At 42.5% G+C, this 12233-nt stretch overlaps 1 protein-coding gene across 4 annotated transcripts in view; it reads left to right on the forward strand.

Annotated features, from left to right (window-relative positions):
* The first annotated feature begins 1869 nt into the window (after positions 1 to 1869).
* Positions 1870 to 12233, forward strand: part of TCP11L1 (t-complex 11 like 1) — a 34855-nt gene continuing 24491 nt past the window's right edge. Inside the window, exons 1-2 of one of the 4 annotated variants that reach the window (XM_043580896.1) lie at positions 1870 to 1982; positions 4766 to 4952. In XM_043580896.1, the coding sequence (XP_043436831.1) occupies positions 4790 to 4952 (163 nt within the window). In that variant the 5' untranslated portion in view covers positions 1870 to 1982; positions 4766 to 4789. Of the gene's footprint in view, positions 1983 to 2163; positions 2269 to 2581; positions 2693 to 4765; positions 4953 to 12233 lie in introns of those variants that run through there. The other 3 variants (XM_043580897.1, XM_043580898.1, XM_043580899.1) reach the window with 3 other exon arrangements.

Consider the following 12233-nt stretch of genomic DNA (forward strand, 5'->3'; position numbering starts at 1 on the left):
ATTTTTTAAGACTAGGCCCCAAAACTATTTTTTAATTAATTTATTATTTTTTGAGAGCACACACGAGAGCAAGCGGGGGAGGGGCAGAGAGAGGAGGAGAGAGAATCCTAAGCTGATGGCACAGAGCCTCATGCTGGGCTTGAACTCACCAACCATGAGATCATGACCTGAGCTGAATCAAGAGTCAGATGCTTGGGGCACCTGGGTAGTTCAGTTGGTTAAGCGTTAAGCGTCCGACTTCAGCTCAGGTCATGATTTCACAACCCATGAGCTTGCCAAACCCCACGTTGGGCTCTGTGCTGACAGCTCAGAGCCTGGAGCCTGCTTCGGATTCTGTGCCTCCCTCTCTCTCTGCCCCTCCCCTGCTCATGCTCTGTCTCTTTCTGTCTCAAAAATAAATAAAAATATTAAAAAAAAAAAAAAAGAGTCGGATGCTTAACCAACTGAGCCACCCAACGACCCTGGCCCCAAAACTATTTCTATTCACATAGTTTGTTACAAGGTGAGAAAAGCATGGTTTTCTTGGAGCGGCCACTAGTCCAGCACCAAGATAAGCATGGTCCCTGCTACCTGTGATGGAGGGAGATGAAGCTCTAAAACAAGCTTGTTTTAGCATGAATTTTTTTTTTTGAAAAATTTATTGTCAAGATGGCTCACATACATTATAGTCTTGAATTGAGGAGTAGATAGATTTCTGTGATTCATCACTTACATACAACACCCAGCTCTCATCCCAAAAAGTGCCTTCAATGTCCAGCACCCATCAACCTTCCCCCCCCTCCCATCAACCCTCAGTTTTCTCTGTAGTTAAGAGTCTCTTATGGTTTGCCTCCCTCTCTGTAACTTATTTTTCCTTCCCTTCCCCTATGGTCTTCTGTTAAGTTTCTCAAGTTACACATTTGAGTGAAAATGTGATAATTGTCTTTCTCTGACTTCACTTAGCAGAATACCCTCCAGTTCCACCCACATTGTTGCAAATGGCAAGATTTCATTCTTTTTCATTGCCAAGTAGTATTCCATTGTATAATATATACCACATTTCCTTTATCCATTCAAGCATGATATTTTTTCCCTTCTAAAACACAGTTCATAAAACGCCCAAAGTGCTTACTGTTTCTGTACCTACACCAAGTGGAACCCTCATGGAAACTGCCCCCTGCCTGGCGTCTTTTCAGGACTGAAGTCTCGCTCTTCCTATGGACAAGTGTGGCATCCGCTTGGATAAAAGAGATGACCTCAAAACCAAAATGAGTCTGTGCCATTAAAGTGAGGCTTGGCTACCTAGGTGGTGGGCGTGACTTTTTTTTTTTTGTTTGTTTCTTAACAGCCCAAATTAGAGGAGGATGATAAATTATGTGCACCTAGAAGACATGATGGTAATGTTTAAATTTGAAAACCCGGGCGGGGAAGGCTTTGAATGAGGTTGTGAATGAGCGGCCTATCGCTTTCTTTCACTTGACAGACTCCGTGCCAGCTCTACCACGCGTTCCTCTCCCGCCTTACACTCTCTCAGAGGCGCCCGCCGTTCTGTACGGAAACATGGCGCCGCCCTGCGTGGGGCGGGCACCTCCAGGTCCCGAGCCACCGCCCACTGTGCCCCCTCCGCAGACCCGGAGCCCACCTCTCGCATCTACATACGGAAACAGGGCGCCTCCTAGACTGAACCACCTCTCACTAAGCACCCTGGGTCCGGATAGGGCCGCGCCTCCCGCCTTTCCGTACAGAAACATGGCGCCGCCCTGCGTGGGGCGGGCGCCTCCCGGCTAAAAGGCTGCCTCCCCCTTCCCGACGCTTGAGGAACGGCCGCTTTGGCCGCTACCCACCGGAGTCGGGTAGGGAGGACGGTCCTCAGCGCGGCGAGGGATGCGGCCTCGGAAGGACAGAGGCTGAAGCGTCCCGTGCTCGCCGCTCATCGCTCCGCGCCTCCTCCCGTCTCATTCCCGGCCCAAGCGGCAGGAGGAAGCACGCCGACTCCGCGGCAGGTGAGGGAAGCGGGCGCGGAGGCTGGCAGCCCTGCGGGGCCCGCACGGGAGGCGTGAGGTGGAAACCACAGGCATTTCTTCGCCTCCTCCGGGGAGGTCGGGTCCCGGTGCTGTCGGGTGGAGGCGACGGAGTGGCAGGGACGGCGGCGTGTTGCGGCGTAGGACGGCCTTTGTCCCACCCCTCGAGGCCGTGCTCAAAGCGCACACCGCTTCCATCGCTTGCTGCTGGCCCGCCACTCCCTCGCCGGCCTGAACAGTTGTTTACAACGGAATCTGGACGCTGAGAGTGAGTGACACTGGGTGCCAGAGGAAGCGGTTCCCGGCATCGGTGGACAGACCCCCTTTACTTTGCTGAAAGACCCTTTCTGGTGGGGAGTCTCTTGTGGCAGATGGGGCCCGGCATGTAGCTCGGATAGAAGGTCTGTAGGGCAAGTGCGAGAATCCTCCTACCCTCGGTTCCCTTCTGAGGCGGAGCAGGAGTTAGTGATTGTTGAATGAATGAGCACGCTGTAAGCAATAAATGGTTCCTTGCTGCATCCTGTAGCCCTATAAATATAGCTTCCATCTGTGGAAAGCTTGTAGTGTGCCAGCTGCTGTTATGCACGTTCTGTCGTCTGATCTTCCCCCAAATCGAAGAAGTGGGTAGCTGCGTTTTACAGATGAGGAAACTGAAGTTTCACAGTTAGCAAAGAGCCAGAATCGGAACCCAGGTATGTCTGAGGCCAACGCCCATCCTTCCCACAAACGCTGACATCACAGAGATGACACAGCTGTCAACAAACACTGGGTATCTGTTTGGAAGATATACGGATGGAGCATATGTGGGAAATATGGTTGGTCTTGGGCATTAAGAAGTTAAAAATCTAGGTGAAGAGTTTTGTTGGTGTTGTTTTTTTTAATAAAACTAGCAATTTTCCAATCTTGCCCCAACACATCTTTCCCTCTTCATCACCTGCCACTTGTTCTTCTGTTTATTTTCGTGTGCCTTCACGTGTGCCCTTTGAGTGAAATGCCTCCCTTTTCACCTTTTCTCTCCCACTCCAGACATATTTTAATTGGACGAAATCCTGCTCTTTTAAAAAAAAAAAAACTCAAATGTCACCTTTTCCGGGAAGGTTATCCCAACTCCTTACAGGCAGAATTAGTTTCTCCCTCTACTATGTTCCCGTAGTGGTTTCATAATGCCATCAAGGCTTCAGTTTCGCTCTATTTCCTTGTAAGCATGTCTCCCCCTCCAGACCTATTTAAATAAGTATATTTTGAATTGGATCTAAGGCTATGGTGCATGCTAGACATGCAGCAACTAGCCCTACAAGAGTTCAGAAAAAGGTGCAAACACTGTGGGGAAGTGTCCTAAGAGGAGTAGGACTTGAGCAGAATCTTAAAAGGATGGGGTTAGTTTACTGAGCTGAGTATTAGAGACCCAGAAAGCGTGCCTTCCTCCTCACTGTGCAGAATGAGTTACTTCATCCTTTCTGAGCTCATTCTCAGCATGTGAAGAGGATAAAATTAGAAGTGTATTTGTTTGTCCTTTCTCAGAGAATATGCTGGCAATGTTGTCTTTTGGATCTTGGAGCATTTCCAGAGCCTGATAGGATTTAGGACAGAGGAGATGGGTGTCTGGAGTGGGATGTTGGAAGGTAAGAGGGAACTGTATTAAAGAAACCTTCCTATTAATAATACAGGCCTAAAAAAAATAATACAGGCCTGGAAATGTCAATTCCAGTAACTTCATTCTATTTAATGGAGGGATCTGAAATTTTAGATAATTATATCAAATGATTTTTCTCTGTCTAATGGGCAAAAGAGAGTCTGCCAGACCTTTTCGAAGCTGCCAACATTTCTTTTGATCCCTGGATTACCCTCCAGGTGTATAATAAAGTCTAATTAGCGTTTATGAAAATGTTTTGTGATCTCCAAGTGTTGATGATACAAATGCTAATTATTTGCAGTATTCTTGTGAATGCAGAAACATTGTGTCTGTCTTCTCCCTTAATTAGGAACACCTTAGGAAGAGAAAACTCTAGGAAAAAAACTCGGGGAGAAAAGAACTTGACAAAAACTTGTATGGTAAAAAGAGGCTAGTATTCCAGGCCTTTTTTAACTGGCCCAAACCAACACGTTAAGTATTATTCCTGTTCTAACCAGCAACTAAAAAAATTAAAACCCCACCCAACCCCATACATCGTGGTTGTTTGCAACTTCCTACTTACCATCTTTTCCTGCCGGCTGACAAGTTAATAAAAATATTGGCCCCATACATTATTCCTAAATGCTTCATATGCATTTCTACCTTCTATGTGTCAGCCCCCGGTATCTTATCCACATAACAGGATCAGAGAACCAGCTCCATGGTCCAGTGTATTCAACTGGAAGCCCAAGTTAAAAGCATGATTTCCAAAGGCTTTTCCTCTCCGCTCTCAGGAAAGAAAGAATTGAAGAATTGAATCACTCTTTGATCAAAATAGAAGCAGGCAGTTTATAGTGTTATCTTCCAACAGTGTAAGATTCTGGTTTTGACTTAGGAGTGGGACAAAAATACTCAAACCTGTCACTCTGTCTGAGGTACAGGTCCATGAATTTGATAAATTGTAAGTGTCATTTTACAGGTATCTGTTTAATCATTGAGGTAGAATATGATAGCTGGGTAAGATCTTTGCAAGCCCACTCATTATTACACATGAGAAATGGAAACCCAAAGAGAATAAATGATTTGCCCAGAGTCAACTGCCAGTTAGTAACAGAGCTAGAACATTTTGGTTCACTTTTTTTTTCTTTCCTAGGAAAGTGAATAAACTTAATTGAGAATGTCTGAAAACCCTGACAAGCCCAATACAAATGAAGCAGGAGAATCAAAATCAAGTGATTCTGAACAAGGCCTTGAAGATGCTGTGGAAGGTTCTGATGAAGCTTTACAGAAAAATATAAAGTCGGGCTCTCCCAGCACCCAAAGAATGCAAAGACCTCACTGTAAGCAAATTTAACTTTGGTTAGAAGGAATATTATCATTGTTTTTCAGGTGATATTTTGGTTAGGCTTCCTTATACTTGTGACCCTGAGCTGGGTTCTTATCATATGAGAACATTGCCAATAACCAGCATTTAAGAATAGCAAGTTTCTCAACTGGCAGCCTAGTCACTTGTGGGTTTTCAGTTGCTTGAGAAATTAAAGTTTTAGAATAATGTCCAGAATATTTCTGTCTTCCTCTAGTGTCAGTGACCTTCCACTTTCTCTGAATTGCTTTGAGAACTAGGAGGGTGGAGTGCAAATTGTAGCTTTAATTAAAAAAGCATTTGAAAAGTCTCAGGCAGGTTCCAGCCAGGACTGTGCTCGTGCAGGCTAAAAAAGGTTTTGAATGTGAGTGAGGTCACCACACCCTAACTTCACTGCCTGGGGGCTTAGTTCCCACGAGGTTGAGGGGATTCAGTTTGCGGAATGTATGGTGAAGTCATTTCAGATCCCTGACTGGGAACGGGCCTCACTGATGAAAGGGTGGCAATTTCCACAAGTATTCCCAGCAGTTGCCCCAACTCCTGTCTTTTATTAAGAATACTTAAGCTTTTTGAAGTGGGTCCAAAAAATGAAAGTTTTAAGAGGGAGTGTCATAGTCTAAGAATGTCAGTGCTGATGTTATCTCTTTAAAGTGTAGATGATGGGTAGTTCTGCATATTTGAAAGAAGTATGAACACTTTTTGGGTTTGAGGTGTGTTTCTTTTAAAATGTTCAAAGCCCTTCTCAGATAATTTATTAGTCCCCATAATATTCTTTTCACTTTTATTATTTTTTTAAATTAAGTACGCTTAATTACTTAACGTGGGGCTTGAACTCCGACTCGGAGAACAAGAATTACATGCTCTGCTGACTGAGCCAGCCGGGTGCCCCTTAACATAGTATTCTTATAGCAAACATTAGTAGGCCCCATTTTATTGTGGCTTAGTATCACATAGATTTTGATGGATATACTGCTAGGTTCATCCCAGCACACAAAGTATACAAAGACCTCACTACAAGCAAATACGACCTTTGGTCCTCTTGGTCTCCAATATGTATACTTAGAAAGCTTCTGTTTTCCCATTTTTACTTATTTTTTATTTTTTTACTTTTTATTTATTTGTTTTTAAGATTTTATCTTTAAGTAACCTCTATACCCGATGTGGGACTCGAACTCACAACTCTGAGATCAAGAGTTGTATGCTCTACTGACTGAGCCAGCCAGATATCTCTGTTTGTTTGTTTGTTTGTTTATTTATTGCTTATTATTTATTATTTTTTAAGTAGGCTCCAGACCCGATGTGGGGCTTGAACTCGCAACTCTGAGATCAAGAGTCACATGCTCTACTGACTGACCCAGTCAGCCTCCCCTGTTTTCTCATTTTTAAAATGAGGAAAATACACTTATCTCTTAGATGGTTGTAAAGATTAAATGATTTCATGTAAAGCACTTAGAACAATGCTTGGCATCTAATAAATGTTCAATAAATATTGTTAATACTACATGTCATCTGTTGCATTTAAAGATACCAGGACTGATTGCTGTAATATGGATGCAGATGGCCAACATGATGGTTTTATCACTACAGTTCCTGATAAAGGAGGACCTTTGGTTTAGATCTTTAGTCATTCTTTAATTGATGGCTTTGCCTTTGGCATCCTGTCAGTCTAATGGCATGACTCCAAATTAATATCAAGCCAATACTAGACTACATTCATTATCTTCGACTGTATGTAGGTATGTCCTTAAGGCAAGAGTCCTTACGCTGGGACCCATGATTAAGTGTTAGGGGATCCAGGAACAGCCAAAAAAGTTTATCAACATTTGTGTGCATATGCATTTTTCTAGGAAGAAGGTTATGGAAGATTTAATTAAATTCTCATAGAAGTCCATACCAAAACAGAATAGAAAATCAGTGCCCTAAAATATTCCTCTGGCTTCCTTGCTCTTTCTCCTTATAATAATAGGTAGGCACAGGGCTGTGGTAAAGCTCAGGCCCCACAGCCTGGGGGCCACATCAAGAAGCATCACTGTACATATACAGCATAAATAGGAATTTATAAAGTATGAAATCATCTCTGCAGACTTTTTTTTCCAAACTGTGTAAATGAGTAGCTACTGAGTTTCTGGTAACTCTAAAATCCCTTCTGGAATTCTACAAATTAAAATGTAAATAGCAAAGAGACAACCTTTAGTCTTGCAAGTTATAATAGAGTAATATTTTAAGGGTAGAATTGCTACTGGTAACTATGATATTGTGATTAATAATAAGAAATATATTTGGTCTTTGTCCAGTTTCTGGCAAAGAGCGCCTTTGGAATTTCCTAAGTGCTATAAGCGTGTCTTTTGTTATGTTAATGAGGCGACTTTTGGAAAGCACTTAGGTAACCTAATGATGGGGGCTGGTTGCCAGGGGACCCAGCCCTGTGATTAGAGGGTTGGAACTTTCAGTCCCATCCCCCAGCCTTCAGAATGGGGAGAGGAGGGGGTTGGAGGTTGAATCAATTGCCCCTGGCCAGTGATTTAATCAATCATGCCTATATAATGAAGCCTCCATAAAAACCCAAAAGGACTGTGTTTGGAGAGCTTCCAGGTTGGTGCATACACAGTGGGTGGTGTTGGGACAGTGGTGCACACCCTCAGGGCAGGGAAGCCCTGCACTCTTTCCCCATACTTTGCCCTTATGCATCTCTTCATCTGGCTGCTTCTGAGTTATATCTTTTTATACTAAACCAGTAAACCTGGTAAGTAGAATGTTTCTCTGAGTTCTGGGAGCCACTCTAGCAAATCAAACCCAAGGAGGGAGTCATCAGAACCTCTGGTCGATAGCACCCATGACCGCCTGGACTTGCAACTAGGGCAGTTTTGTAGAACTGAACCCTTAACCTGTGGGGTCTGACAGTATCTCCAGATAGATAGTGTCAAAACTCAATTGAATTGTAGGACACCCAGCTGGTTTCTGACAACTGTTTGGTAGTGTTGGGGGGAAGCACCTCACCCCGCCCCTGTACACATTGGGATTTGGGTGCAGAACCTTCAGTAAGTGATATAGAATATTGAAAAAGGACGAGTGGCTTCCTTGTAGGAATTGGCTGGCACTAGTCTGAGATGGTGCTTTGATTCTAAAAGATAATCTGTTCTGTAAACATAGAGATGTTTACGTCTCTAAAAGTAAAGATCAGTCAGCTGCAAATTAATGTCTCCCCTGAGATTCTCTACTTCCATATACTCTGCTCACAAAGCCTGTTCTGTTCTGGTGTTTAATCACCTTTTGACCAGTAGAAGATACTGTATTCAGATGAAAAACTTCACATTGTTATCCCAGTTAATATTTGCCATTTAGCATTTTGGTTTATTAAATCAGGTCTTTGTGAGTTTAATTAGTATATCCCAGTCATCCTTAGATAAATGGATGGCACAAGTTCTTAATTTTTTTTTAAGCCTATTTATTTATGTACTCTCCACACTCAGTATGGGGTTTGATCTCGCAACCCCGAGCCAGCCAGCTGCCCGTAAGTTATTACATTTTTTTAAAATGTTTATTTTTGAGAGAGAGAGAGAGAGAGATAGATAGTGGGAGCAGGGGAAGGGCAGATAGAGAGAGACACACAGAGAATCCGAAGCAGGCTCCTGGCTCTGAGCTGTTAGTACAGAGCTTTACATAGGGCTCAAACTCACGAGTGGTGAGATCATGACCTGAGCCGAAGTCGTACGTTTAACCAACTGAGCCACCCAGGTGCCCCTAAGTTCCTATATTTTTAAAGCTCATGACTAGACTTTGAGTTATAGTGTCTCTGTGTTTAGTCAGTGAGTCAGTATTTATTGAATGCGGGGCGCCCGGATGGCTCACTCGGCTCTTGATGTCAGCTCAGGTAATGATCCCAGGGTGGTGAGATTGAGCCCCGCATCAGGCTCCTTGCTGGGCAGTGCTGGGCATGGAGCCTGCTTAAGATTCTCTCTCTCTGCCTGCCCCTCTGCCCTTCCTCCACTTGCGCTCTCTCTCTTTCTCTCAAAAACAGTATTTTTTTCTATTGAATGAATATTATGTATCAGGGATACAGCAGTGAGTCAGGCCTACAAGGTCTCTTACCTCATGGAGCTTGCAGTGTAGTGAAGAAGACAAAATAACAAGCAATTTCTACAGCGCAGTAAGTTCTGTGAATAAACTTTACCCTTGCTTCACTATGCTCCCTCTATAGTAGTTTTGGGTGACATTTGCCATCTGCCATCCATAAATGTCCAACCACTTATCTGACTAGAAGCGTATCTTTAGAGTGTATGGACTTCTCAGATTACAGAACAACTCAGTAAGGAAAGGTAGAGAGTAGGAACATTCTGAATTAGGTTTTCATTTTATTTTGAATCTATTCACCAGCTTCCCAAAGGGCATGTTTACTTGGTTTGGTTTTCAGTTTCTTTAACAGGGTATCAGTGCACAAATGCTATAAGGGAATCAGCAGCAGCTTTAGCTTTATATTGCATAGTAAAATAAATTCCAGGGTAAAATACATGTGACCTTACCATTTTTTATGGCTCTTATTACAACTCTTCACAGGTTCTCTTCACAAGTTGAAATGAAACCATGTTGTCCACTAAATTGTATATTTGTGTTCTCATGAAATTGGTAAATTTGAGAATTCTGAAAACAAAACAAAAAATCCCACCCACAACCCTGTAATTAGTATGCAGTGACCAGTTTCTGTGTATGTAGACCTGTAACCTATCCTGATCCTATCTTAGAATTGTAGCTTTTAGCTTTTTTGATCAGGTATCCTTCATTAATAAGTTTGATTAAGTAGTCTCTAACTTGGACAGCTCTGTAAATTTTCTTATTCCTGGTGTCTCATGTTCTTAGCACTTGGTACAAGCTGTTTTATCCCAAGTGTGCCCCAAATCATGAGAACACACTTGTGTATAATTTGGAAGAGCCTCATCTTCTATGGAACATTCCTTTGGTTTTACTGTCTTCTTTTTGCATATTAGGAAATAATGGCTGTGGAAGATTTAAAATGACTTGTTCAAGGTCACATTCAAGAGTCTGGAGGGAGCTGAAATTCTTCCTTCCTCTGTCCCTTGTGTTTCATGACTAGGTAGCATAAAAACACTGTGTATTTATCATTACCCAAATGCCCTAAATTGTTGAAAAATGGTAAATTAATTGTGAAAACTTGGCGTGTTTCTATTATTTTCATAAATTTAAGATGATTAGACATTTGAAGATTTTTGCAAAACCAGGGTCAAAACCAAACTTGGAAGCCCTGATGATGGGGCTTTTTTTTTTTTAATGTTTATTTATTTTTGAGAGAAAGAGAGAGATCCCTAAAGGGGGAGGGGCAGGGAGAGGGGGACAGAGGATCCAAAGGGGTCGGTCTCTGGGCTGACAGCAGTGAGCCCGATACAGGGCTTCAACTTATAAACTGTGAAATCATGACCTGAGCTGAAGTTGGACGCTCAACTGACTGAGCTACCCAGGTGGTCCTTCTGAATCTTTTTTTTTTTTTTTAATTTTTTTTTTAATGTTTATTCATTTTTGAGACAGAGAGCATGAACGGGGGAAGGTCAGAGAGAGAGGGAGACACAGAATCTGAAACAGGCTCCAGGCTCTGAGCTGTCAGCACAGAGCCTGACGTGGGGCTCGAACTCACGGACCGCGAGATCATGACCTGAGCCGAAGTCGGACACCCAACTGACTGAGCCACCCAGGTGCCCCTGAATCTCTTTTTAAGAGATAAGAACTTGGCATGCCTGGCTTGCTCAGTTGGTGGAGTGCATTACTCATGATTTCAGGGTTGTGAGTTTGAGCCCCACATTGGGTGTAGCAATTACTTTAAAAAAAAAAAATCTTAAAAGGGATAAGAACTCTATGCAGTTTAATAATTCCTGACGTTTGATGTTGATATATCACAGTGAAAGTTCCATTTTCTGATACATGGTAACAGAAAATATTAGCTTGAATAAATTTAATAATAATATATATATATATATATATATATATATAGTAAATTCCTGCTAAATGTCTTTGAACTTTTTTTAGTTTATCTATTAAATTTTTTTTAATGTTTATTTATTTTTGAGATAGAGAACATGATCAGGGGAGGGGTAGAGAGGGAGAGAGAGAGAGAATCCCAAGCAGGCTCTGTGCTGTCTGTGCAGAGCCTGATGTGGAACTGAAATCCGAAGCTTAACTGGCTGAGCCACTCAGGCTCCCCTGAATTTTTTTTAAGTTTATTTTTTGAGAGAGGGCACAAGCAGAGCAAAAGCCGAGAGGGAGAGAGAGTGAATGCCAAGAAGGCTCTGCACCACCAGCGTAGAGCTCAAACCGTGCGATCATGACCTGAGCCAAAACCAGGAATCCAATGGTCAACCAAGTAAACCTCCAAGTGCCCCCTGCCTTTGAATTTTTAATCAATTTTATTGAGGTAGAATTTATATGTAATAAAATTCCATTTTAAGCGTGTAATTTGAGTTTTGACAAATGCATTTACAGTTGTGTCACTACTACCACAGTCCTGCCCCTTGACAGTGAATCTTTCCCACTGTCTTCTGGCCTTTGGCAGCCACTTACTTTCTATCTCTATAATTTTGCCCTTTTTATGATTTCAAATAAATGGAATCATACTGTATATAGTCTCTTATCTGACTCTTTAACCTGGGGTAATGCTTTTAAGATTCATCTGTGTTTTTGCATGTATCAGTTTCTTCCTTTGTTATTGCTGGGTAGTGTTCCATTGTATGGTTATACTATTTATTCATTCTGCAGTTGATTGACATTTGGATTAGTTCTAGATTTTGCCTGTTATGAAGAATGCTGCTATTAACATTTGAGTACAGGTCTTCATAGGGCCATAGTTTTCTTGTGTAAAGACCTAAGAGTGGGATTGCTGGGTCATGTGATAAGTGTATGTTTTACTCTATAAGAAACCAAGAGATTGTTTTCCAAAGTGACTGTACCATTTTTTATTTCTACTGTTTGAGACTTCCAACTGCTCTGCCGCTATGTCAAGACTTGGTTATGATCAGTCTCTTTAATTTTGGCCATTCTATTATGTATGTAGTGGTATCTCAGTGTGGGTATTTTTTTTTTATTTTTTTTTTCAACATTTATTTATTTTTGGGACAGAGAGAGACAGAGCATGAACGGGGGAGGGGCAGAGAGAGAGGGAGACACAGAATCTGAAACAGGCTCCAGGCTCTGAGCCATCAGCCCAGAGCCTGACGCGGGGCTCGAACTCCCGGACCGCGAGATCGTGACCTGGCTG

The sequence above is a fragment of the Prionailurus bengalensis genome, chromosome D1 (assembly GCF_016509475.1).
Source record: "Prionailurus bengalensis isolate Pbe53 chromosome D1, Fcat_Pben_1.1_paternal_pri, whole genome shotgun sequence".
Taxonomy (NCBI): Eukaryota; Metazoa; Chordata; class Mammalia; order Carnivora; family Felidae; genus Prionailurus; species Prionailurus bengalensis.